We start from the raw sequence: 24,945 nt of genomic DNA on the forward strand, positions 1-24,945 counted from the left end.
ATGACTGGGACAAACAACAACAAGACCGTGTGGGAACATTCTCCCCTGCGGCATCGCATTTTGCGGGGTGCCGCGCCCCAAGTGTCATTCGAAGTCAATGGACAAACTTATCATGAAGGGTATTACCTTGCCGATGGCATATACCCTGATGAGACGTGCTTCGTCAAGTCATTGACCCAACCAATGTCGGATGTGGAGAAGCTTTTCACCCAGAGGCAGGAGTCCCAGCGGAAAGACGTGGAGAGGCCTTCGGCGTTTTGCGACAGCGTTGGGAGTTCCTCCGCCAGCCCGTCAAGCTGCACAAAGAATCACTCATCAAGCGGGGTGTATTGACATGCATCATTCTCCACAACTGGCGTATCATCGAGCGGAGAGGGAGGGATGGCTGGCATATGCCCGACGAAGGGTCGGCGACTGTCACAGATGGGCAGGGTGATACTTGTGGGGGGTCTGGGGACGCTACCCGGGGGGGGAAATCGATGCGGGGCGTGCCCGCAAATTGAAGGATCCTCTCACGCACCTGCATTTGAGGAGCAATACAGCCCAGCATCTGTGGAGAGCCAATGGGTGTAAGTACGTGGAGGATCCAGCACGTCAAGCAATGGGGCGGCGTGACTTCGGGTATGTGGAGACGGACAAGGACAGTAGCGAGGACGGCTTGACGCTGGGGGAGGGGCTCTCGGGGGAAAGTCTATAAAAGGCGGGGTGGGTCTCTCAGTTCCTCTTCTCCTCATCCGATCCTGTAAATACATTCGGTACACCGTCGTAATGCAATTAACATGAGCAACAACGTCAGGCACACCAACGACGCCGACGCCAAGGCTGCCGCCCTGCAAGCAGAATTAGAGCAGGTTAACCGACGCATGGCGGAGCTGCGGGAGCAGGCCGCCCGCAAGCAGACGGAGGCGGAGGAGAGACGCCGGGCTAGGGCGGCAGCCAACCGCGCTCTAAAGGAGCGCCTTGACCAGGAGCGTCGGCAGATGGAAGAGCTGCAGAGGTAAATGTCCTGGGAAGCGACGCGCCGGGGTAGATTTCCAGGGAAGCAAATAACTCACTCTCCCCACAGAACGTTGGCCTCACCGCCTCCGACCGCAGTGCTGTCGGCGGCCGCCAGTCCGGAGCGCAGCGCCGCTGCGATCCTCGCCGGGATCCCCACCGCACCCACCGCACCCACCGCTCCCACCGCTCCCACCGCTCCCACCGCACCCACCGCTCCCACCGAGCCAATTCTTGTCCGGGAGCAAACCCCCACTATCGAGTCCCGCCCCCCTCGCCATGTGTCGTTTCTGGCGACCCCGGAGAGGTCCACCCGCGGGGCCATTACCCAGGCCGGGGCCCTGGTTCCCGCCTCTGCCGGCCTAACCACTCCAACATCGGCCGTTCTCAGCGCTCTCAGCGCGGTCAGGACCCCTCCCAGCACCTCTGCCGTCCCGATAACGCCCTCGCGAGCGGAATACGAAGAGACCTCCGCGATCGCAGCGGCGGAGCGCCACAAAAAGGACATCATCGAACAGGCGCACCTCATGGGGCGGTGGCGGATGTTGAGGGACAAAGTTGTCATTGAGATTGGAAGGTCCTACAATTGGGATGTAAGTTCAACCCCAGGGTATCATCCCCCAGGAACCGCGGATACTGACCTCACACAGTTGGCCAGAATGACACCAGAGGTGGATGCGTTGGAGGCGAAGCTGTTCACCGTGGCGCGAAAGTCACTATGGAAACAATCTGGTGTCCGGTAAGTGGGATGCAGGAGATTAACCCCGTTTCACTTGCAGCAAGAAGCGCGGATTGACAGCGGCAGAGTGCGAGGCGTCGGGGTTGGCGGCGCGCTATCGCTGAGACCAGGGGGCGCTGGCGACCATTGGGGCTGCAGCGGCGGCGCGGAATGCTGCTGATTTCTTCCAGCAGCAGTTGGAGCAAGAAGAAGAGGAGGAAGACATCGAGGAAGAGGAGGAATACCCGAGGGGAAGGGGGAAGAAGCCCTGCCGACACCAGTAGCAAACCTCCCCCTGCTTATCCATGCTGTATCCGAGTTGTAAATCCAATGTATTTTTTTTAATGAAAGCAAGTTTCCCAAACATCTATAAGAAGGAATTCCCCCAGGGTGCAAACCCCTTGGGTGTGCAAACTACATCGTCCTATCCTCAGCCCATGACGAACCTCACAAGGGGAGGGGGCCAGCGAGATCTTCGATTGAGTCATAGACAATGTCTGAGCAGAGGGGGGTTTGAAGAGACCAATGTTATGATCTCGACGAACTGAGGCGGAAGCGAAGTAGAGAAGACAAGTCGAGAGCGATGGGCGACAGGAGATTGTATTGGCGAAACAAGAGACAAGGACTAGAACAAGAGATGAGAAGAACTGGTGTTGATCTGCTGGGGAGAAAGGGAATGGACGAAGAGGGGGCGGCTATTTATAGATAAACAACCCAGCAGACCAAAGACAACAACAAGAGGGGACTGAGTGAGCGCCGGCTCTGCTCCCTAGCCTAGAGCGAGCGTAGCAGGCGTAGAGAGCAAGCTACAGCTGCTGGCTGTGGAGAAGTACTGGGGGGGTTGACAAATGGCCGGAGATTGGCTCACAGATGAGCGGGGTAGAGGAGGAGCGGCGAATGGGGGATTGGCGAAATGAGAGGGGAGAGGAGGAGTGGCAATATTGCGGGAGGATTGGCAAAATGAGAGGAGAGAGGAGGAGTGGCGATATTGCAAGAGGATTGGCGAAATGAGAGGAGAGAGGGGGAGTGGCATTGACATTGACATTGACACTGACATTGACACTGACATTGACATTGATGTTCCACGGGCTCCCAGGTGTTCTCGGAGTCAGGCCAGCCCTGCCATTTGACCAAGTACTGAAGGCGACGAGAATGGATGCGAGAGTCAAGGATGGCTTCGAAAACCCACTCTTCTTGACCCTCAACGGTCTCTGGGGGCGCGGGTTCGGGTTCGTGTCGTTCGGGGATGGTGAAGCGGGGTTTGAGGAGCGAGACATGGAAGACATCGTGGATTTTGTACGTAGGCGGGAGCTTGAGCCGGTAGGCGACGGGATTGATTTTTTCAACGATGGGGAATGGCCCAATCTTGCGATGGTCGAGTTTCTGAGAGGGCCGGGTTGTCTGGAGGTTTTTGCGGAGGAGCCAGACGTGGTCACCAGGCTTGAAGTCCGGTCCAGGAATTCGTTTAGCGTCGGCGTAGCGCTTCATTTGATCTTGGGCTTCCTTGAGCTCGAGGGCGAGCTGTTCATGGACTTCCCTGATTTGTTTAGCACGGGCTTCAGCGGCGGGGTTGATGGATTCGGAGGTAGCAGAGGCCGCGAAACTGAAGCGGGGGTGGAGACCCTTGTTGGCGTAGAAGGGGGTGGTCTGGGAGGCGGACTGGTGGGTGTTGTTGTAGGCGAACTTGGCGGACGACAGAAGCTGTTTCCAGTTGTCCTGTTGGTGGTTGCAAAAGCATCGGAGATACTGCTCCAGGATCTGGTTGGTGCGTTCCGTCTGGCCATCGCTCTGGGGGTGGAAGGCCAAGGAGAGGTTGGCTTTGCCCCAAGGAGTTCGAGAAGTCGACGCCAGAACCGGGACTTAACTGGGGTCCTCGGTCAGAGATGACGTCGTCGGGGAGGCCGTGGAGACGGATGATGTTGTGGAAGACTAGGTTGGCGGTGGATTCGGCGGATTCTGACTTGCTGCAGGCGATGAAGTGGGCCATCTTGGTGAGGCGACAGTTGACGTTCAGGATGGAGTCGTACCCGTCCACGGGAGGCAGACCGGTGATAAAGTCCAGGGACCAAGATCCCCAAGGGCGGGTAGGGATACTCTTGGGCTGGAGTAGGCCATATGGTTTGTGTCGACTGGATTTTGCTTGGCTACAGGTATCGCAGGACTTGACGTAGGCCTTGACGAAGCGCCACTGGCTGGGCCACCAGTAGTTGCGGGAGGCAAGTTCGAGCGTCTTGGACATCCCAAAGTGGCCGGCTAGGGGTGTATCGTGCATGTCGTGGCAGACTTCAGCTCGGAGCTCGTTGGTGGGGACATAGACCAGGTTATCGTGCAGCAGGATCCCATCTTCATCTGAGAATCGCTTGATACGATCTTGGGTTTCCTCGGTTCGTTGGGCGAGGGGTATCTTGAGCTTTTCGCGAATGGTCTTAGCGAAGGGGATCAGAGGCCTGGGCGGCCTTAATCTTGTCTAGCAGCGTGGTATCCATGGGTGTGAGGTAGGCCGCGGCGAGTCGAAGGCGTTCGGGAGTCAAAATTGTGGTTGCCTGGGAGCGGAACGCTTCTTCCCCCGTTTTTAGCTCATGTTCGGAGCGTCGGGAGAGGGCATCGGCTTGGATGCTGCTGGGAACCGGGGCGATAGGTAACTGACAAAGTCAAAATCCGAGAAGAATATCGACCAGCGGGCTTGGCGGCGGTTCAGGGTGCGGGTGGTCATGAAGTACTGAAGGTTTTTATGGTCGGAGTAAACGGTGATCTTGTGACGGGCGCCAATGAGATGGTGTCGCCACTGGGCAAAGGAGTCTTGGATGGCCAGAAGTTCCTTGTTGTAGATCTCGTAGTTGATCTCTTTGGCCGTGAATTTGCGAGAGTGGAAGGCCACGGGGTGGAGCTGATTGTCCTGGTCAGGTTGGAGGAGAACTGCGCCAAGAGCGAAGTCGGAGGCGTCCGTTTCGACGACAAAGGGCTTCTCTGGGTCAGGGTGAGCAAGGATGGGGACGGTGGTGAATGCTTTCTTCAGGTTCTCGAAGGCGGTGTTTGCGGCGGGTGTCCAGGCGTACGGGATGTCTTTCCGGGTCAGGGCTGCGAGCGGGGTAGCGATCTTGGAATAACCTTGGATGAATCGGCGATAGAAGTTGGCAAAGCCGAGGAACCGCTGGACGCCTTTGACAGTCTTGGGAGGTTCCCAATCCGTGATGGCAGCGATCTTCTTGGGATCCATCTGGATGCCTTTCTCGGAGATGATGAAGCCTAGGAACTCAACGGATTCGCGGTTGAATTCGCACTTCTCTGGTTTGGCGTACAACCCATGCTGTCGGAGGCGGGACAAGGACTTCGCGGACATGTTTGGGGTGATCTTCGGGGTTCTTGGAGAATATCAGGATATCGTCGAGGTAGACGACAACAAACACATCGAGAATGTCGCAGAAGATGTCGTTCATCAGGTACTGGAAGACGCCAGGAGCATTGCTGAGTCCAAAGGGCATGACATTGTATTCGAATAGGACCGTAGCGGCAGCGGAAGGCGGTCTTCCATTCATCGCCCGGGCGCATGCGTAAGAGGTTATAAGCGCCGCGGAGGTCGATCTTGGTGAGGACGGCGGGCGCCGCGCAAACGATCCATGATACCGTTGATCAGGGGCAGGGGGTAGCGAGTTCTTCACCGTGATGCTGTTCAGGCCTCGATAATCGACGCAGAGGCGGAGAGAACCGTCCTTTTTCTTCACGAATAAGACTGGCGCACCGGCAGGGGACTTTGAGGGTTTGATGAATCCTTTGGCGAGGTTTTCTTCGAGGTATTCGCAGAGTGCCTTCATTTCTGGTTCGCTGAGGCTGTAGATCGGGCCGAAAGGTGGCTGCTTGCCTTCTTCCAGATCGATTGGACAGTCGTAGGGCCGGTGCTCGGGGAGAGTGTCAGCATTTCTCTTTTCGAAAACGTCGGCGAAGTCTTGATACTCGGGGGGCAGGAAGTCTTTGATGTCTTTCTCGGGTGTCGGGGGGTTACTGGGGCTAGGCGAGGCCGGGAGATCGGGTTTCGCAGGGTTGACGTAGGTGACAAAGACCTGGTCATGCCTTGCTGCGACCTGGAAGGCTGGGGCGGAGATGAACGAGACTCGGAGCGGCGTGGGAGCCGGTTCTGGGGTGCTGGAGCAAGATACCTTGGGTACTGGAATCGACCATGTTTTGGCGACGGGGACTTCATCCTGGGGGATGCGGATCAAGGGCTCGGGGGTTCTGGCGGGTGCTGGGCTCGGGGGTGCTGGAGAGTTGTCCCAATTTGCGAATTCATGGTACTGACAGTCGCAACGGAAACCGACCGAAAGGTTCTTGAAGTCAACGTTAATGTCGTGGAGGCGGAGCCAGGGGAGACCAAGGAGGATTGGAGCATGGGGTGATTTGGTGACATGGGAAGACGAGTTCTTCGAAGTGGTTGTCGACCCACATGCCTACTGGTTGGGTGTGATGGGTGATTGGCCCAGCAGAGCTGGGTTGACCGTCAACGAGTTCAATTGTCAGTGGACGCTGATGCGGGACTAGGGGCGATGCGGTGTTTGCGGGCTAAAGTCTCTGTCGATGAAGCAGGACAGGGCACCGTTGTCGATCATGGCTGAGGTAGGTATTGGGGCGCAGCTGGATGATACCATGATGGTAACGGGGTAGTTGAAGGGTTCGACGGGACCCAGCGCAAGCATGGCGCGGGGGTTAATTTCGGAGTTTTCGACTGTTATGATCTCGACGACGGAGGCGGAAGCGAAGTAGAGAAGACAGGGCGAGAGTGATAGGCGACAAGAGATTGTATTGGCGAAACAAGAAACAAGGACTAGAACAAGAGATGAGAAGAACTGGTGTTGATCTGCTTGGGAGGAAGGGAACGGACGAAGAGAGGCCGGCTATTTATAGATAGGCAACCCAGCAGATCAGAGAACAACAACAACAAGAGGGGACTGGGGGGGCGCCAGCTATGCTCCTAGAGCGTGCGTGGTGAGCGTAGAGAGCATTGCTACAGCTGCTGGCTATGGGGAAGTAGTGGGGGGGTGTGGAGAAGCCGAGTGGGGATTGGCGAAATGAGAGGAGAGAGGAGGAGTGGCAATATTGCAAGGGGATTGGCGAAATGAGAGGAGAGAGGGGGAGTGGCATTGACATTGACATTGACACTGACATTGACACTGACATTGACATTGACATTGGCGTTTGACATTTGGCGGTTGACATTGGCGGCTGTCAGTAGGTAAGCTTATGGTATGGGCGCGTCGTCCATAACATCGACATGGGCAGCGGCTAGGAGGGTTGTGTCGGCTATAAGGGAGTCGGGAACCAGGGGGGTGGCCTCTCCCGTTGCAGGAGCTGCGAGGTTAGGAGGCCCGGGGCGGTGTGTGTTGTCCAGTCGCTGGGGCTTTACTGCGGCTGGACTTTGGGAAAACCCTGTTCGGTGGAGGGTTCTTTGATGTCGACGTTGGCGGCACGGGTGGTGGTCTTGTTCTTGACGGGGCAGACTTTTGCAATGTGCCCCGCGCCACCGCAGTAAAGGCAGAGGTTGTTGGAAATGCGGCGTTGGCGTTCCTGAGGGCTCAGAGGGCCGCGGGGACGAGCGGCGTCAATCTGCATAGGCTCGCTGTGGTCGACAGTGTTGGTAGTAGTAAACGAGGTGTGGGGAACCGGGAAGGTCTGGCGGCTTCTGTTTCGCTCCAGGCGGCGCTCAAACAGCCGGTTATCGCACTGGATAGCCTGCTCCATCACCACATCAATGGTGGCCGCAGGGGGCATTGTGAGCATCAGGTCTTTGACGTCTTCTTTGAGGCCACGGCGGAAGGTAGCAATCAGGGCCTGGTCGTTCCAGGAGACATCGCATTGTAGCTGGCGGAACTCAGCGACGTACTCGGTTGCTGCACGGGTTTGGCGAAGGTTCTGGAGCTTGTTTTCAGAGGTGCGGACCCTGTCGCTGTCTCCGAAGACCGATTGCATCTGACTGATAAAACTATCAAAGTCCTGAAGGCTGTGATCTTGGCGTTTGACTAGGGGCGCCATCCAGGCTTGCGCAGTGCTGGTGAGGTAGGTGTCAATAGTTTGGATCTTGATGATGTCGCTGGGGTAGCGGTCGGGCTGGAGAGCAAACATCAACCGGATGTTGTTCAACCACCCACGGAATTTGCTGCGGGTACCATCAAACTTCTCGGGCGAGCTGATTCTTGGCTCCAGAGCAGGGTTGGCGACTTGGGGACGGGTGTACGTATCGGCTTGAACCTGGGCGGCGATGCTCTGGGCAGCTTGTGCGTCGGCTTGGGCTTGCGCTAGGTTGGTCTGCAAGTTGGCGTTTTGGCTTTGCAAGGCGGCGATGGCTTGGCACATATCGTTCCATTGCTTGGCGGTGAAAGGTACGGATTCGGGTTGGGACATGGCGAAAAAAAGGTTTGTCGGATGCAGGGCTGGACATGTTCCGAACTTCGCAGTGTTGGAGCAGATCAAACTGTTATGATCTCGACGACGGGGCGGAAGCGAAGTAGAGAAGACAGGGCGAGTGTGATCGGCGACAAGAGATTGTATTGGCGAAACAAGAAACAAGGACTAGAACAGGAGATGAGAAGAACTGGTGTTGATCTGCTGGGGAGGAAGGGAATGGACGAAGAGAGGCCGGCTATTTATAGATAGGCAACCCAGCAGATCAGAGAACAACAACAACAAGAGGGGACTGGGGGGGCGCCAGCTATGCTCCTAGAGTGTGCGTGGCGAGCGTAGAGAGCATTGCTACAGCTGCTGGCTATGGGGAAGTAGTGGGGGGTGTGGAGAAGCCGAGGGGGGATTGGCAAAATGAGAGGAGAGAGGAGGAGTGGCGATATTGCAAGAGGATTGGCAAAATGAGAGGAGAGAGGGGGAGTGGCATTGACATGGTCATTGACACTGACATTGACACTGACATTGACATTGACATTGGCGTTTGACATTTGGCGGTTGACATTGGCGGCTGTCAGTAGGTAAGCTTATGGTATGGGCGCGTCGTCCATAACATTCAACCTCTCTCGTATGCTATCAAGCTTTACCAATTTTCGTCGCTGTTGGCGCTCATCTCAAATTGCGATGGAAGCTTTTGATTGTGATCGTCTGGACTTTGCCATGGTAGTTCACTTGAGGTGAAAAGTGGATACTCGAGTTAGCTGTGTTCTGGGGCGATAGTGAGTTGTGGGGATTCGGATGTGATTGCCGTCGTCATGGTGGGAGTGCTTCCCAGGGTGCACGAGTGGACGTTCGCGAGGCCGTCCCAAAACTATCAGCCTCAAGCGATGCCTTTTCCATATCGCGAGGCCGTCCCAAAACAATCAGCCCTATCAGCCTCAAGCGATCGGCTTTGTGTGCGGCTTCTAATTCTCGGCTTCTAATTCTCACCTATAGTGGTGCGGACCGTTCCTTCCATGTAGATGCACGGTGTGAAGGTACTGGCCTCACATCGCCGTCGCCCAAAGCAGCCACACCTATGGGTTCTGAGTGCATGCGTCGGGTCGCCTTGACGGGAACATCGTCGCCGGGCACATCCTTTTTTAATTCCCCATTTTTATCCTCACCCTGACTCTGGCGTCTGCTCACCTGAACAAGCCGGCTCATTTTGTGTGGCGTAATCGCAATGTCTGTAAGCGGCCAATATAAGTAAACATAGGAGTCGCTTATCAAGGTATCGACATCGACGACAGGAGCTGCCGACTTATTATACACTTCGAACAGTGGCACCAGCCTGAGAATCTATATTCCTGGAGACTAGGCAGACAGTCCGACTTGCTTTCTTGTTCTCCGACAAATCAAGCGCAAGCCACGACTCAGGGCGCTTCTCACCATGTTCGCCCGCTGTCCACGAGCAGCCTCAACAGCCTCTGCGGGACGGTCATCCCGTCGCTCTTCTGGCAAGTGTCCCAACGTAACTAGCCATGCCACCCGCTCAGCTCAACGAATGCCGCAAAAGGCAACGGCCAAACAAGGTCAGCAGGGAATAGCGTGCCACTAAACAGAACCGCGGATGGGAAATCAGCTGAGGGGAAATCAGCTGGCAAGAGGAGGTCTCAATTCTCAGCATCTGCAACCTCGCCAGGCCGGTTTTTTGGAGTGACGGTAAGATGCCCTACCATTTGTCATAAACTGGCGGGAGCAGGTCTCGTAGGACAACGGTTTCTGACCTTTCCTGTTCCATTAACCAGAACACAAAAAGACTTAGCAGTAGTCGGCAGAGGAAGCAGATGACTGAGCGAACTCTATGTAGTTTGCAATGCTGTACTGTGAAGTATGTATTGTCTTGTGTAGAAAAGTCTAAAGTGTAAAGAGGACGCGAGGTCCGAAGGGGAAGAAAAGAGTGAAGTCCCGTACGCGGAAGCGTGGCGTAAGCGGGAGGGGAGTCACGTGAGGAAATAAACTACGGGAACCCTAACCGGGGACTCGGGAGGATGGAAACACTCCCAAGGGTATCGCGGAAAGTCTCCACATGCAGTCGGCTTCGATAATGCTAACGAGAATGGTGAGATGCGTGGATCTGGACGATCTATGATGGAGTCCACCATTGGTCCCCTCATATCGCCACCGTTTGTGACACCGGAGGGTCTTTGGCATCAGGAGCATACCATAAAAGCATAAAAGCGAAGCGCTGTCGTACTGGCGCCATTGTTTCTAGGCAGAAAGTGTTATGATCTCGACGATGGAGGCGGAAGCGAAGAAGAGATGACAGAGCGAGAGCGATAGGCGACAAGAGATTGTATTGGCGAAACAAGGAATGAGAACTAGAACAGGATGTGAGAAGAACTGGTGTTGATCTGCTGGGGAGGAAGGGAATGGCCGAAGAGGGGGCGCCTATTTTTAGATGAACAACCCAGCAGAGCGAAGAACAACAACCAGAGGGGGCTGGGTAAGCGCCAGCTATGCTACCTAGCCTAGAGCGGGCGTGGCGAGCGTAGAGAGCATTGCTACAGCTGCTGGCTGTGGAGAAGTATTGGGGGTTGACAAATGGCCAGAGATTGGCTCACAGATGAGTGGGGTAGAGGAGGAGCGGCGATATTGCGGGGGGATTGGCAAACGAGAGGAGAGCGGAGGAGTGGTGTTTGACATTGACATTGACACCAACATGGACATTGACATTGACATTGACATTGACATTGGCATCGACATTGGCGGCTGTCAGTGTGCTGTCGTGAGGTATGCTTATGGTATGGGCGTGTCGTCCATAACAGGGCTGGTGGCGAGGTTGCCCGAGGATTTGTATGATATGCTGGTGAGGCATCCGTTCAATGTGGGCATTTATGATGTTGTTATGGGGGAGAGGGGGGAGGACAGGGGGGAGGTGGGTGAGGGAGGAATGGAGTGGGCGGAGGCATGATGGATGGGGTGTACAATAGGAGTTGATGGATTCCAGTGGCAGATGAGCGGTTGTCGTGTACATTCTATGTTCATAGTAGATATCTTCGAATGCGAACTAAATTTTGACATATGTACCATTTCGAATGTACGTTAACAACTGTGCGATTATCGCTTGATGCCTACATATATGCTACGAACTTCTTTCTCCCAAAGGCCGTTCTCAGTCACTTCACCTGCGCAATCCGATTTACGTACTGTACGTAGTGGTCGAGTAAAACGCGATGAGAAATGGTAGAGCTCCTAGTCGCGACGGGTTAGGGTTGTGACTGGTTAGAGTGGAAAAGACCAGCGACGGCGCCCATATTACTTTGGACAAGCAACCATAGCATCCAGACCTGGTCGTCGGTCTTACCACCATTGGTTTATTATCGCACGGTGATTCGATACTGGCCATCGTTCTCCCAACAATGGTATCGTTCTCCTGCTTCTACCCTCCTCGGGATTCGCGGATAATGTCCGTCTAACCCCGCAGATTCGTTTAGATCATCAGGGTCCACAGCAAGGAGGGACGTTCCAGGGTCGATGTCGAGCCCAGCGAAGATATCGTTTCGCTGCGGAATAAGGTATGGCCTGCGAGCAGCTTGGACATAGTTATGAAGTGGACACGTTTTGTCCTGATTGTCGTCCGATATGCAGATAGCGGCGGCGTTGAAAGTGGACGACAAGTCGCTGTTGATCTCGACAGACTCGAAGGGTGCACAGGTTGTCTCTGTACCGGCGGGTCAGCCGGTTGGTGGGCTTGGATTGAAGTAAGGACCGCTGATGTGCATGTTTTGCTTGATAGTGCAAGGTGGAGAATGGCTGACAACGTGATCCTAACACAGACATGGCGACATTCTTTATGTGGATTTCAAACGTACCGCTGCGGAACCCGCCGCGTCGGCATCGGCGGTGACGTCGACTGGGGCACAGGAGCCTCGTCCGGTAGTTAAGCAGGATGCCATCGATGATGGTCTGGAAAAGCAGCCGGGGACTATCAAACGAGGAAGAGACGCGAGATTGTACGTGGAGAAGCGAGGATGCAGCCATTGTTTGTCTTTTGTACTAACACGCATTGCTACAGCTGCAAACATGGCGCTTCCGGAATGTGTGAATACTGTATGCCGTTACAGGTGTGTGCGCGAATCATGAAGCTGGGCTTCGCGTTAACATGTCACTAACTCAATCTGCACTCTCGTAGCCATGGGACGCGAAATACCTTGAAGACAACAAGATAAAGCACATGTCATTCCATGCATACCTACGGAGACTGACGGATCAGAACAAAACCGCACCCCCGACGAGTTCCCAGTTCCTGTCTCCATTGGAGGAAGCTGAGATGAAGGTGAAAATACCTTGCCCGAGTCGAACGCACGAGTCGTGGCCGAAGGGGATTTGCACGAAATGTCAGCCCAGTGCGGTGACACTGCAAAGCCAGGTAAATTTCTCTCTATCCAATGTGCAGCATGGTGATCGTGGGCTGAGCTGTTCATTTGCGCACCAGAATTTCCGCATGGTGGATCACATTGAGTTTGAAACGGCAGGAATGATCGACAATTTCCTCAAGTACTGGCGTGCAACAGGGTATCAACGGTTCGGTTACCTCTACGGCCGCTTCGAGCCGTACGCGGAAGTACCGCTGGGTGTGAAAGCGGTCGTCTCTGCCATTTACGAACCACCACAAGAAGGCGCATACGACGGACTGCAGCTAACCCTGCCAAACACGGAAATGGCCGCCGTCGAAGAGATAGCTGCGCGACTCGGGCTCGTTAAAGTGGGCATGATCTACACGGATCTGACGGACGACGGGAGGGGGAAGGGGACGGTTATCTGTAAACGCCATGCGGACTCGTACTTTCTGTCCTCGGCGGAATGTATCTTGTCAGCGGAGATGCAGTTGAAGAACCCGACTGTGAGCAAGTGGTCGGCTTCGGGGAAGTTTGGGAGTCGGTTCGTTACTTGTGTTATGACTGGTATGGACTTCGTGCTGTAGCGCGTTCATGTGTTGCGAATGACTGATTGACATCCTGGATTCTGCAGGAAACGAGGACGGCGGCATCGACATCTCGACCTTTCAGGTCTCCAACACAGCGATGGCGATGGTCCGGGACGACATCATCGAAGCCTCCGTCGAACCATCCCTCGTGCGTGTTAAGCAGCTTACAGACGAACACTACGTTCCCGAAGTGTTCTACAAGTACAAAAACAAGTACGGAATCATGGTGCAAGACGCTGCCCGGCCCACATTTCCTGTCGAGTACCTCTTGGTGACGGTAAGTACAATCAAGCTATCCGTTGGTGGAGAAACCCCCAGCCACTAATGTGGTTTTGTCAATCTTTCAGGTAACACACGGATTCCCGCAAACCCCATCCCCACTCTTCACCTCCCCCCTCAACTTCCCAATCGAGAACCGACCCGGTGTCGAGACGCAGGATATGGGCGCACTGCAGCGACACCTTAAACATGGCTCGTTGACGGATATGTTGTCTGATTTCCATTTGCTGCATTATTTGCGGGGTGTTGGGGTTGTTGAGCAGGTATGACTCGCATATCATTTTCGTCTCACCATTGTGACCAGTTGCTTGTTACTGATTTGGTTTTCTGTGATAGTCTGACATGCAACTCGCAATAGACATCGCCAAAGCCCACTTGGAACCCTCGCCACCCAGTTGGTCCAGCGGCCTTCCTGGCAGACTCTGGAGATGATCATGAAGGAAACGGTTGGCGCGGGACCCGTTTCCTCCGGCCCATCCACGTCCAGCTCAGGCGCGGCAGGACCATCTTCTGCTGCTGCGGCGAAAGCGCCGTGGGCATGTAGGCATTGCACCTTTAGAAATCCGGGCGGGGGTGGCGAGTTGTGAGATGTGTGGGTTGCCGAATGAGTAGGGATGGGGCGGGATGGGATGAAATGTGTCTTGGGGGTCTTGGGGATCTGTACGTTCTTTTCCTCTGATCATGTTTTTTGTTTATGATGCTGACGCTCTGGCCCGCTTTTGAGAGGTTGCTCTTGAGGTCTGCAGGAGGACATGATTTAGTACCCATCCTGTCTGAATCGTCATATCTATACGTACTTTGGGGCCGGCGCGCCGACCCTTTGCCACTACTGTTATCTTGGTGATGATTATGATGAGGATGTACCGATGGCCAACCCAAGATTGGCAGCGAACGTCGACTTTACAACTGTGGTATCTGCAACAACTGTAGGAACCCTGGTTCTCCCATCACCCTTGGTCGTGACATTCAAGCCGGGGCCCTCTTTCGTTTCTTGATCCACCAATACTCTCGCTATGATCACCGACCGGCATCGAATTGCGCTCCTGAGGGTTGATAGCAGCTGGGCAGATGTAGTAGTAGACTCCGACCAACCTACAGTAGGCTGCCAGATATCTGGTTACGACGGGTTGTTGAGCCTCCCTGTGCAACCCCAGAAGTCACCGGCGAGCTGTCAGTCCTGCCCTGGGCTAGCGGTCGTGCTGAAAGGATTTGCATGGGGGTCGGCAACTTGAGCCGGTGACTATGCTCGGAATGATGTGTCCTTGGGGGCGTCGTAACCTGATATCTGGCAGCCTACTGTACTGTACATCAGGAGGACGAGCGTGATTGGAATCTGGAAGCAGTGACTTGGTGATGACCGTCGGGATGAAGCCGTCGGTGCGCCATACATATGTCCCATGTGCATGCGCAGAGGACACCGTTCAGAGGAGCACCGTCTACATGCCACATCCATCATGCATCTCTCCTCAACCCCCAAAAACAACTGCTCGTAACCAAACATGACACAAAAAATCATATTTTCCAAAAAGAGATCAGGGGTTGAAAAAAAAGTGGGGGGACACAACCATGTACAAGTAATTTTGCCTCCACAACTGCCTGGCAGAGCTGAAATGGGGACAACAAATAAATGCAAGGAAAGAAATGCGGTTAAGATACGCGCGATACAGTATAAGGTATGGGTATAAGGGGGTACGCAGAGTGCAAGTTTTTCTCATGCCAGGTAGTTGTACATTTTCCTATCGGGAGTAAGAGTGTTAGCAAGACGGGTCCGAGAGTAATGGATGTTCAGTGTGGGCAACACCTACCGATCAGATTTATCCCTCTCCAAATACTCCCTCTCAATCAACCCCTCGATCCTCCGCTTCACAATCGCGGGCTCCGGCACAAACCGGCTCGTCGTCTGCTTGATCACCTCGGCGACGAGATTATTATGGTCCAGCTTCTTGCGCGCCTTCATGATGCGCACGATACACGCCTCTATCTGGTGTTTGCGCGCCTCTTCGATCTTTTCCATCGTTTCGGTGCGTTCTGCGTCGGTTTCCATTGAATTGCCAGAAATGGCAGCACCGTGGGAGGATTTCGTGGACCCGGCGACTTGCTGGATTTTGAATTTGTACATGGGGGATGTAAACTCCGTGTTGACTTTAAAGGTGTCGGTGGGGTTGACTGCGGGTCCTTTCGTGCTCTTGAGGAGAATCTTGTGTTTGCCCAGAGCGAGGCTTTGGAGTGTGCGCTTGAGATCTTGTTCGGGTATCCCGCTCTTGTCGCTGATGGTCTGGTACGACACTGCCTCGCCGTCCGCCACGTCGTTGAAGACGCCGACAAGGACAAGCATGCCGTACGTCGAAACGTTGAACTCCTTATTCCCTTTTTTGAACGATGCCTTGATATCCGCCGTGCCCAATTGGCTCGACCACGTGAGCCGGCGGCCCGAGTGGCGGGAGTGGTAATATTTGTCGAAATGTTGTTGGCAGGCGGCGACTTCGGGGGGAAAGTGGCAGACTTGATCGGCGCCGATGCCGGTCATCGGCCAGTAGCTGGATGTGAGGATGCTGATATTGAGGTTGACCATGTCTTTCGGGGCTGTGACGGCGGTTGCGAGGTGGTTGTGGAAGTCGACCATCATGTCCGTGGACGTCCGCATGTCGTTGAACATGCCTTCCCATTTTTGTGTGAATTGGTAGCCGCATTCGGTCTGAGAATTGGTACAGGTTAGCGCCGCGGCCAATTACCAGAAAGAGCACCAACGCACAAACATACCTTCAACTTGGATATCATATTCTTCTCCACATCCTCGCTAATACTCTTCCCAAACAATAACCGCTTCGCCAAGTGCTGCTTGTAGTACCGTTCAAAGATGTCTTTCTCCTGCACGAAGCGGAAGATGGTAACAGTCCGATCCAGCAATGCGTCCACTTCCTCCTCCGATTTCTAGTAAGAACCGGATACGAGTCAAATCACCTGCACGACATGAGCAAAACGAACCGAAGTGGTTGCACAACTCACCCCCTTCAACCCCTTCTTCAAATTCTCATCAATAAACAAGCTGACAAACTCCGGCGCCTTTCTATTCCTATTCAGCGACCGCTCCAGCGCATTATTCATCTCCGTCTCAAAATTCGAATCGTTCGCAAACGAATGCTCAAAATACGCGTCCACTTTCTCTTTCAACGCCAACACCTGCTCCACCCATTTCAGCGGGTCCGCTTTCTGCGCGCCCGCCTTTTCCGTATCGGCGGCGGCGGCGGCGGCGGAGGGGATACTCGACGCGCTGGCCGATTTGCTCATTCGGCTCGGTTGGGATGCGTCGATTCCGCCGACGGTTTGGTTGATTTCGGCAACGTGATCTTCCATAAACTGAGAGAGTGTTTGGCGCATCTGGATGTGCCCATTAGGGACCCGCCCGAGGAGCTTGTACATGCGCCGTAAGTCGTCTAGTTTGTCGTCTTCCATCATCGAGACCATTCCCGAGTTCTCCATCTGTATGCCGATGGAAAGGTTATGAGCGCTCACTACCGTTTGGCTTTGACCTTCATACCTCGATGATTGTCTTGACATGATTCTCCAGCAGCTGCTTCTCCACCACCCGCCGTATCTTCGGCTCCGTTGCCGGGGTGAGGTAATTATCGATCCTTTGCTCTTCCTCGATCAATCGTCGCTCGGCCTTTCGTTCAAACGAGCTTTGTCAACATCCCACTGTTCCCCCCATTCTGGAACCGTCGGCTGGCTGGCCGAAACCCACCCTTTTGAGATACTCCGTCGCATTGCACTCGTGCAACGACATTCCACTCTCCAGACTGTAAAAGTCATTGCTGGTTTGCAGGAACTGGACCTCGAAATCCGTTTCGTAGACTGTGGGCTCGTGGCCAGTTCGTGTGACGTCTGTGATATAGCAACATGCCCAGTCAGGATCCCGCCCCCGGGTAATGGAATGAGAGGCAGTACTCCCGAGGCTGGAAACCCACCTTTCGCCGACGTCAAACTAACCAACATATCCGTCACGCTCTTCACAACCAGCCTATCCACAACCTCCCCATCCCGTTCCAGCCGGATATGGTACAACAACGAATTGATCAAATGCGTCTGTATCGGATGCTTCCCCGACCGTGTAATGACGTCCCGGAACAGGTCGATGCCCGAATCGTACACCGTCAACAGATTCAGCTGCTTCACATAGACCGTATCCTAGAAACCGGCCATTCCCCATTACTCTCATGTCCATTTCAAAACCTAGAACGGGGCGTCCTGTCGTCTTACCATATACCGCAGGATATCCCTAATCATCTTCAAACACGTCGTATGGTCGTCCCACACGTTGCGGATCTCCTTCAAGAACTCCGTAGCCCCCGTCATCCCGCCACCTGGCGCCGACTGCGGGAACGAGGGCACGACCTGATCTACGGCGACTTGCTCCAAATGATCGGTGATGACCCCGCGCACGCCCTTATAGAGCTTGTCGCCTTTTTTGTGAAGGACCATGTTATATGCATTTCTAGTGGGTTGAATAGGTCCCCTTGGTGAGGGCTTCCGGAGGCAGTGCGGTAGGGGACGGAGAACACACACATACCTGTACAGTTCCTCGAAACTCAAATTCCCCGCATTGCGCTTGTATATTTCTACAATGGCCGTGGACAGCTTTTCCCAGGCTTCCTCGAACTGGGCTTCGCTGTTCTGAAAACCAAACGAGAGGTTCAGCAACCCGGTCGTTTCTGCCGTTTCTTGTGACACCGTTTATGCAAACCTGCTTCTTCGCCGGCGGTCTTATGGTTGTGGGCTTCTTTGGCTTTCTCGCCGACATCATTGTGGGTGGTGCAGGCGGGAACTGCCGAAACGAAGGGGGAAAGTGAGACAAGTCAAAGGCAGAAACAGTTCTAGTCCACAGCACACAGGGGGGAGTATGGTGTTGGTTGGTGTTGGTGGGTGTTGTGTTTCTCAAGTCTGTCCTCCTCCACAGGGAGTTCACAACCGCGCGCCTGGGCAACCATTGCCTTTTTGCGTCCAGGTCCCAAAGGACAGATGAATACAGTATATGAACAATGCATGATATGGACACCCAACGAATGAACAACCCCTTCTCTCACACAATGTTCGACCCAGAGAGTAGAGACCATAGACCGCCAATGAGAGAATGAAATACGACGCCTGGCAGAAGCGTACAACGCAGACCTCCCCCAATTTTTACAACCCGCCCACACATCATCGCGGTATCAGCACCAACAGCAGAACCCTCTCCTCAACCCCCTCCACAACCCCCTGCACCACCCTCGCCCGCTCTTCCTCCGCACCCTCCAACCTCGCCTTCAAGAACTTGCGCGTCGTATCACACACCGGAATCACATTCGCCGCGGTGGCGTCCAGCATCGCCATCCCCGCCGAGCCCCTATCCCTGAAATACTGCTCCATAAACACAAAATGCTCCGCTTCCGCCGCCGCCGCTTTCGCCTGCCTCTGCCGTTTCTCCTCCACCGTTTCGGGTTGTGATAACTTTGCGGTGTCGGTGTACTCGTGCACGCACACGGCAACGAGCCAGTTCCCGCCGGGTACAAGTTTCGCTTCGAGATCGGAGATGGCTTGGTCGGTGATCTTGTACCGCTGCGAGATCTTGAGCGCGAGCGTGTCGACGGAGAGGGTGGAGAGGAGGTCCGGGTTGCCGGAGAGCATGTGGACGCGGATGGTGGTTTCTTTGTTTTTCATGCCTGTTTTCGCGAGCTTTGAGAATGGGTCTTGTGGCTCGGTGACATCCGTCATGAGATCGACGTCCATGGCTGCTTGCGGTGCTTCGGTGACTTCTTCCACTTGAACAGGCACAGGCGTGACGCTCTTCTGGTACTCGTTCGCACTCGCCGCAAAATCCGGTTTCAGATGCTTCAACAGCTCGCCATACGCCGCCTGCTGCTCTTCCGTCAACGTCGTCGCGTGATGCCCTCCATTCGGGTAAACCGCGGGGTTCGTCGCCTCCGGTGTAGCTGGCGACTCGAGCTCCATATCCTGTGCGCCAACATCATCCACTTCGAGGACCTGATAGCCGCTGATGATGTTAATCGTAGGCCGTTGATGATCCAGATTTGGCTTAACAGAAACAACCACATGCTCCTCCAAAACCTCCTCCTCCTCGTCATCCTCGTTCTCCTCATCCGCCTCAATCTCCATATCCTCCTCCCCATCCCGATTCAACTCCGCAATCCGCATCTCAATACTGGGGATGTAAAACTGCACCTCCAACTCATGTCTGAAACCGCCGATAATCTCGCCATCCATGCCTCCGACGGCCCGTTGCGCTCCCACGGTGTTTTCGTACGTTATGAGAGCGCTCGAGGCCTCGTCGGGCGTGTGAGCCTGCCGCACGATCTTACCGTAGCGGCTGAACACGCGGGTGAGTTCCTCATGCGGGATCTGTTCCTCGTAGCGGATCCGGACGGTGCTGGATGTCGCTTCGGCCAACTTGACGGTGATGCCCGATGTTGAGAAGGTGGCGCCGAAGAGGGGGGTGGTACCGTCTAATTCGTCGACGGCCCGACGCGCGTGGAGTTTGTTGACGTAGACGACGTGGCCGCTGCTCGGGTTGTCGGTATCAAGCACGGCGTATAGGACCGGTCCAATGAGTCTGAACGCGTCAACGACGTCCTCTTTCCCAATAGCAGCGGGCAGTTTCTCAACCCTGACAACCGCATACCCCGTCTTCCCAAACGCCCGCTCATCCACAACCCTATACACAACCTTCTCCGCACCGGCACCCTCAACCAACTCCCTCAACTCAAGCTTCTCAAACACCGGCCGCAGGTCTTTATCCTCCCTACTCTCCGCCTCGGCCGCCGTACAAGCGCTAACCTCCAACGGACTCCCAAAGAACTCCCTCCCGTTGAAATCCCTGACAACCGCATCCGCCTCCCACCTGCTCAGGCCCGTAACCGCCGCAAAGCAGTTCTCGAGGGAGGTGAGGTTGTACAGCGCGATGCGGCGCTGTTTGTTGTTGTGGGAGACGTTTTTGGAAGCGAGGAGTTTGGCGAGGTTGTCTTCGATCTCGCGCCCACTGAGGCGTTGGCTGAAGTTTTTGAAGATGACCGCCGGGGATTTCGGGTCGGGTTTGTCGGCTGTGGACTGCTGTGGGGCGGAGCGAGCGGGGGAGACGGTCACGCTGCTTGTTCTTCCCTGGCCGAGCACAAGTGTCCGGTTGGTGTATGGCGCAGGCCCGTTCTGGGACTGGGTGGAGGAAGTCGAAGGAGGAGGCATATCCCGCGTATTATCTCGCTGTCGTCGGTCCCTACTACCACTCTGCGCATACTCAACGCGCACAGGTTCGCTTGATCCAAACATGATGGTCCCATTAAATTGCTGCTGGGCGCGACGGGCGGGCTCGATGTCGCGGAAGTTGACGAACGCCATGGAATGTTGGGTGTATTTGCCTGGAATGATGCGGACGGATTCGAGCTCGCCGAAGGGGCGGAAGACTTGTTCCAGCTCGGATTCTTGGAGGTGGGCGGGGACCATCGGCAAATACAGGGAGGAACTTTCGACATGACCGCGGCGGTTGCCTTGTCTGGAAGAATCCGAGTTACCAGGCCGGGAAGAGGGTAGACTAGGAAGCCCGCCTTGGTCTGAAGATCTTTCAATGATTTGGATAGTAGTTTGTCGGTTTGAAGTAGAGTTGTTGTCTCTTTTCAATTCAATCGTGGCTCTTGGACCCCACATATCTTGAACCTATCATAAGCAGGACCTTTAACATCGCCAAAGCCTCTCTTCCCCGTTGCCCAGCAAGATGCGCTCTCGGATAGCAAGTAATCGTCCGCCCACTTCCGCTGTCTCTTTACTTACCCGCACATGATTATAAGCCTTCTGAGCCTCAGCCGCCTTCTCCATCTCAACAAGGGCCGAATCAGCATCCGCTTTCTTCCTCACGTCAATCACACGGCCGAATTTCTGGAATTCGAGCATCACGTCTTCTCGTGAGACGCCGGGGCGGAGCCCGCCGAGGGAGATTACGCCGCGTGGCGAGTTTAGATCGCGTGGACCTGTGGGATGGGGATCGGATCATTGATATTGGAGGCACAATGGTTGAGGTCGAAATCAGAGGGCAAAGGTTGGAAATTCGCAGATGTTGAAGGTGTAGGAATTGGCGCGTTTGTGAGTTCTTTGTAACCAAGTGGGGTCTTCTAGATTTGAAACTGAGACACAAACCTTGAGGAACTTCAGGCTCATCCGGATCCGGTAAATCCTTAAACCTTGCATTCGTCCTCACGACCGCAATAGCCCCACGGATATGATTTTCCGAGTTAAAGCATTTCGTCGCACTCGCCTTGGTGCAATACGCCAAGAACGCCGAGCCGCGGTCACGTTTCACGGGCAGCAGCTTGATCTCAGAGATAGCGCCGTGTCGTCCAAAGACTTGCGAGATATCATTCTCCGTCGTGTCGGGGGCGAGCTCGCCTAGCCACAAGTGACGGGTGTGCAGGAGACCTCCCGGGCCTCTTGGGTCAGGGTGTCCGCCATGGCGCCTGGGAGGAGAATCATGGCGCGGGTTTCTGTCACGGCTTGAACGACGGCCTCCTCCGCGTCTGTTATCATAAGGGGAGTCTTCGGAATCGCTGTATTGGCGGTAGTCTCGTCTGCGGTCGGTGTTGTGTCGGCGACCTCTATCGGGGCTACGGCTTCTGTCTCGTCTACCACCACCTCTGCGATCGCGGTCATCACCATAGTCACGGTCTCGTTTTCGGTCATAGTAGGAGTCTCCGGCTCTGGAGCCGCCATTGCCACCTCTTGGTTCATTCTCATTCGTGGACTTGTAGGAACCATTACCATATTGCGTCTGCTGCATGGGAATCTGAGCGGACGCAAGGCCGCCGATGCCACTCAGTAAAGCAGCGGCATTTTGACTTGTGTTGAGCGCGGATCCCACTCCCAGTTGCGGGTTTTGAGCACCCATACCATTGTTGGGCATCAAAGACGCCAATAAGCGGGTCAATTGTTGTTGTTGTTGAAGCTGCTGTAACTGTTGCTGCAGCTGCGCTGCTTGCAATGGAGTCAAACCTTGCAAGTTATTGAGATTCAGTTGCCCTGGAGGACCTTGGACACCCGGTAAGTTGAGGCCCGCTGCGCCCACAGCTGGCTGCTGGCCTTGTCCTGGTAATTGAGCGGGAAACTGGCCAAAAGGTAGTTGACCAGTTAAACCAGGGAGGCCAGGAAATCCCATGCCCAGTTGTTGAGCAGCCAACGCCAGAGGATTCTGTTGGGCAAACGGTGCCGCCGCCGCCTGTGGTACAGAAGAAGGAGCTCCCGGGATTGATTGTTGAGGGCTTTGTGTATTTGAGGCCTGACTTTGACTTTGCTGCAGCTGTTGGACCAGCGCTTGGAGTGGGTTTAGACCCGTATTCAGCGCACTAGCGCCTTGGACGTTATTCCCTTGCGGTAAGGCATTGGATTGGTTCTGGTTCGCGAGGAATGGGAACTGTACTGGATTCGATTGTTGCCCAGCATTCTGTTGTTGAGTGTTCTGTCGTTGTTGGCCTTGCTGCCATTGTTGGTTGGACATATCGGCTGCGTTTAAATCCCGACGAGATACTGTCTACTATGCTTTCCGCCACCAATACGAGGGACAGTATTCTTCAGGACCAGACGTTCTCTACGGTTATAGGGCTCGGAAGACAGACTACAAGTGCGGGATAGGTTGCGATATGACTCTTCTATTCCGGGTATATGCTGGCCCGAAATGCGACAGATCTCTCTGTCTTTCTTTCGAAAAATGCGCTCAGCGGGGCTCAGCGGGGGGGCGGAATTATCGCCACGGATCGCATTTATGTCTCTTCACGTGAACTGTCACATGATCTCCTCGTGCGAAGGCCCCTTTTCCGCCTTTCGTCCCCCCGCTGGTTTCTGGCTTGTTTGACAAAGTGGGAAGAACTCAGTTGACTGTGCGTGGAGTCGGGACATTGGCATCAACAAAACCTCGTTTTAAAAGCAAGAAAGGTCTCTGACGATATCTTATCAGCACAGCCCTTCGCTCAGCTCATTCCCAAATAGGTAAGGGTTCTCGACTGCTCGTACCGGTGAACCGTGGTGATCTAGCCTTCTCAACCGCTCTCTCCGGTAATAGAAGTTTACACTGGTGCCAACAGCTGGTACTGTTTCCATACACTTCGAATCGAACGAACAACACGCACACAAGGTATGTTTTGCCTATGCTGCCTCCGTTTGCGATTCTCTTACTACGTTCGGAATGGCTAAGTGTAGAAATCGTCTCGAATTTCCCACCACCCACAGATGAGCCAGTATCCTCCAAACATGAAGGCCGGAGACTGGATGTGCACCCAGTGCAATTGCCACAACTTTCAATCGCGAGCAGTTTGCTTCCGTTGCCAGGCCCCCAAGGAAGGCGGCGGCGCTATGGGGCCGTCCTCCGGCGGCTACGGCGGCATGCCCCACGGACCTCCCGGCGGACCCATCATGCGACCTGGCGACTGGATTTGCGAGAAGCCCGGCTGCGGATTCCAAAATTTCGCCTCGCGACAGGAATGCTTCCGTTGTAAAGAGTACAGACCTCAACCTGGCCCCCCAGGCACACACAGCGGAAACGGCGGCTACGGCAGCGGAAACGGCGGATATGGCGGTGGAAGCGGCGGGTATGGGAGCGGCAACGGCGGCGGCTATGGAAGCGCTCCTCCGATGAAACCCGGTGCGGAACACCGTCCCGGCGACTGGGACTGCGAGAGCTGCCACTTCCACAACTTCCAAAGCAGATCCGAATGCTACAAATGCGGTCACGGGCGGAACGGTGCGGGTGGTGGTGGTGGTGGTGGTTACAACGGCGCAGGTGGCATGGCGCGACCCTACAGCAGCCTGAAACCTGGCGACTGGCTCTGTCCCAGCTGCCAAGCGCACAACTTCCGCAGCCGAGTAGAATGTTTCCGCTGTCGTGCTCAGATGCCCGCTGGTGGAGGCGACGCACACGCTCAGCCGCCTGCTCCTCCTGGTGCATACCCTTACGCTCAGAGTGGTCAATCGTTGTTCTCGCAAGGGCCTGAGTTTGGTGTGGGGTCGACTTACCCACCTGGTGTGGATTACAGCAATGGGGAGTGGCGAGCGTAAACTCGGGGGACGATAACACACACCCGCTCATCAGCAACGAATGTGCTTTCCCCCCCGTTTATGAAGTCGGTCAAATCAAGTCAAGTAGATTTTTTTATAGTACTATGTGTTGCATATCATGTTCTTTCATTTATGGGAAGTGGGAGGGTGTGGGAGGGGTGGATTGGGGGCGTGGGCGGCAAGGGGCGTATATTAGCGATACATAGTGAATTGCGCCCTCTAGCAGCAATTACCGCTTGGAGACCTACGTAGTAACTTTTCGTTCGCACAATGATATTCTTATGCTTCTTCACATATGCGCTTGAGGGACATGACGGCTTGATGTGCATGTTTGGCAGGACCCTGACAAGCATCGAGTGCGTACTTTATATGCAGAAAACGGCGATCCCCCACACAAAAACAACCCCTCTGGTAGAGCGATGGTAATCATGACATGCCGTGGTAACCGTGGGCTCCCTCCCACATACCGCTTCTCAAGGATCTCAACCGGGTCAAGCTAGAAGGTCAACGGGGGGAG

The 24,945-nt window shown here is 54.8% G+C and overlaps 5 protein-coding genes across 5 annotated transcripts; 3 read left to right on the forward strand and 2 right to left on the reverse strand.

Moving 5' to 3' along the window:
* Positions 1 to 779: 779 nt before the first annotated feature.
* EV422DRAFT_510383 (uncharacterized protein) lies at positions 780 to 1,998 on the forward strand (the record flags this gene model as incomplete). The annotated part of the gene is made up of 4 exons (XM_053068924.1): positions 780 to 997; positions 1,067 to 1,589; positions 1,655 to 1,735; positions 1,846 to 1,998. The coding sequence occupies 4 exons, from the start codon at positions 780 to 782 to the stop codon at positions 1,996 to 1,998; spliced, it is 975 nt and encodes a 324-aa protein (XP_052920690.1).
* Positions 1,999 to 11,725: 9,727 nt separating this feature from the next.
* EV422DRAFT_551860 (NPL4 family-domain-containing protein) lies at positions 11,726 to 13,936 on the forward strand (the record flags this gene model as incomplete). Its single annotated transcript, XM_053071859.1, has 8 exons — positions 11,726 to 11,844; positions 11,920 to 12,096; positions 12,159 to 12,207; positions 12,276 to 12,512; positions 12,579 to 13,047; positions 13,115 to 13,347; positions 13,418 to 13,612; positions 13,745 to 13,936. 8 exons carry the CDS (start codon positions 11,726 to 11,728, stop codon positions 13,934 to 13,936), a joined length of 1,671 nt encoding a protein of 556 aa, XP_052920691.1.
* A 716-nt stretch (positions 13,937 to 14,652) lies between these two features.
* Positions 14,653 to 18,334, reverse strand: EV422DRAFT_548511 (Cullin). Its single transcript, XM_053071671.1, has 10 exons — positions 18,091 to 18,334; positions 17,917 to 18,020; positions 17,607 to 17,841; positions 17,315 to 17,534; positions 17,092 to 17,231; positions 16,888 to 17,013; positions 16,356 to 16,829; positions 16,110 to 16,280; positions 15,155 to 16,044; positions 14,653 to 15,085 (listed from the first exon to the last, which is right to left on the reverse strand). Exons 1-10 carry the CDS (start codon positions 18,148 to 18,150, stop codon positions 15,061 to 15,063), a joined length of 2,445 nt encoding a protein of 814 aa, XP_052920692.1. The 5' UTR covers positions 18,151 to 18,334; the 3' UTR covers positions 14,653 to 15,060.
* EV422DRAFT_346465 (uncharacterized protein) lies at positions 18,327 to 21,142 on the reverse strand. Its single transcript, XM_053066507.1, has one exon. The coding sequence runs from the start codon at positions 21,036 to 21,038 to the stop codon at positions 18,546 to 18,548; it is 2,493 nt and encodes an 830-aa protein (XP_052920693.1). The 5' UTR covers positions 21,039 to 21,142; the 3' UTR covers positions 18,327 to 18,545.
* Positions 21,143 to 23,242: 2,100 nt separating this feature from the next.
* On the forward strand, positions 23,243 to 24,576 carry EV422DRAFT_624022 (uncharacterized protein). The gene is made up of 3 exons (XM_053074249.1): positions 23,243 to 23,363; positions 23,437 to 23,508; positions 23,604 to 24,576. Exon 3 carries the CDS (start codon positions 23,604 to 23,606, stop codon positions 24,426 to 24,428), a length of 825 nt encoding a protein of 274 aa, XP_052920694.1. The 5' UTR covers positions 23,243 to 23,363; positions 23,437 to 23,508; the 3' UTR covers positions 24,429 to 24,576.
* The last annotated feature ends 369 nt before the right edge of the window (positions 24,577 to 24,945 follow it).

This window comes from Fimicolochytrium jonesii, assembly GCF_025526975.1.
Source record: "Fimicolochytrium jonesii strain JEL569 chromosome Unknown EV422scaffold_47, whole genome shotgun sequence".
NCBI lineage: Eukaryota > Fungi > Chytridiomycota > Chytridiomycetes > Spizellomycetales > Powellomycetaceae > Fimicolochytrium > Fimicolochytrium jonesii.

Excerpts from the sequence above, each read along its gene's own strand:
- EV422DRAFT_548511 (XM_053071671.1), bottom strand. The coding sequence starts at position 18,150 with ATGATGTCGGCGAGAAAGCCAAAGAAGCCCACAACCATAAGACCGCCG. Across the intron at positions 18,021-18,090 it reads GACCGCCGGCGAAGAAGCAG|AACAGCGAAGCCCAGTTCGA; the intron begins GTTTGCATAAAC and ends TTTGGTTTTCAG. Across the intron at positions 16,830-16,887 it reads ATGTCAAGACAATCATCGAG|ATGGAGAACTCGGGAATGGT; the intron begins GTATGAAGGTCA and ends ATCGGCATACAG.
- EV422DRAFT_346465 (XM_053066507.1), bottom strand. The coding sequence starts at position 21,038 with ATGTGGGGTCCAAGAGCCACGATTGAATTGAAAAGAGACAACAACTCT.
- EV422DRAFT_624022 (XM_053074249.1), top strand. The coding sequence starts at position 23,604 with ATGAGCCAGTATCCTCCAAACATGAAGGCCGGAGACTGGATGTGCACC.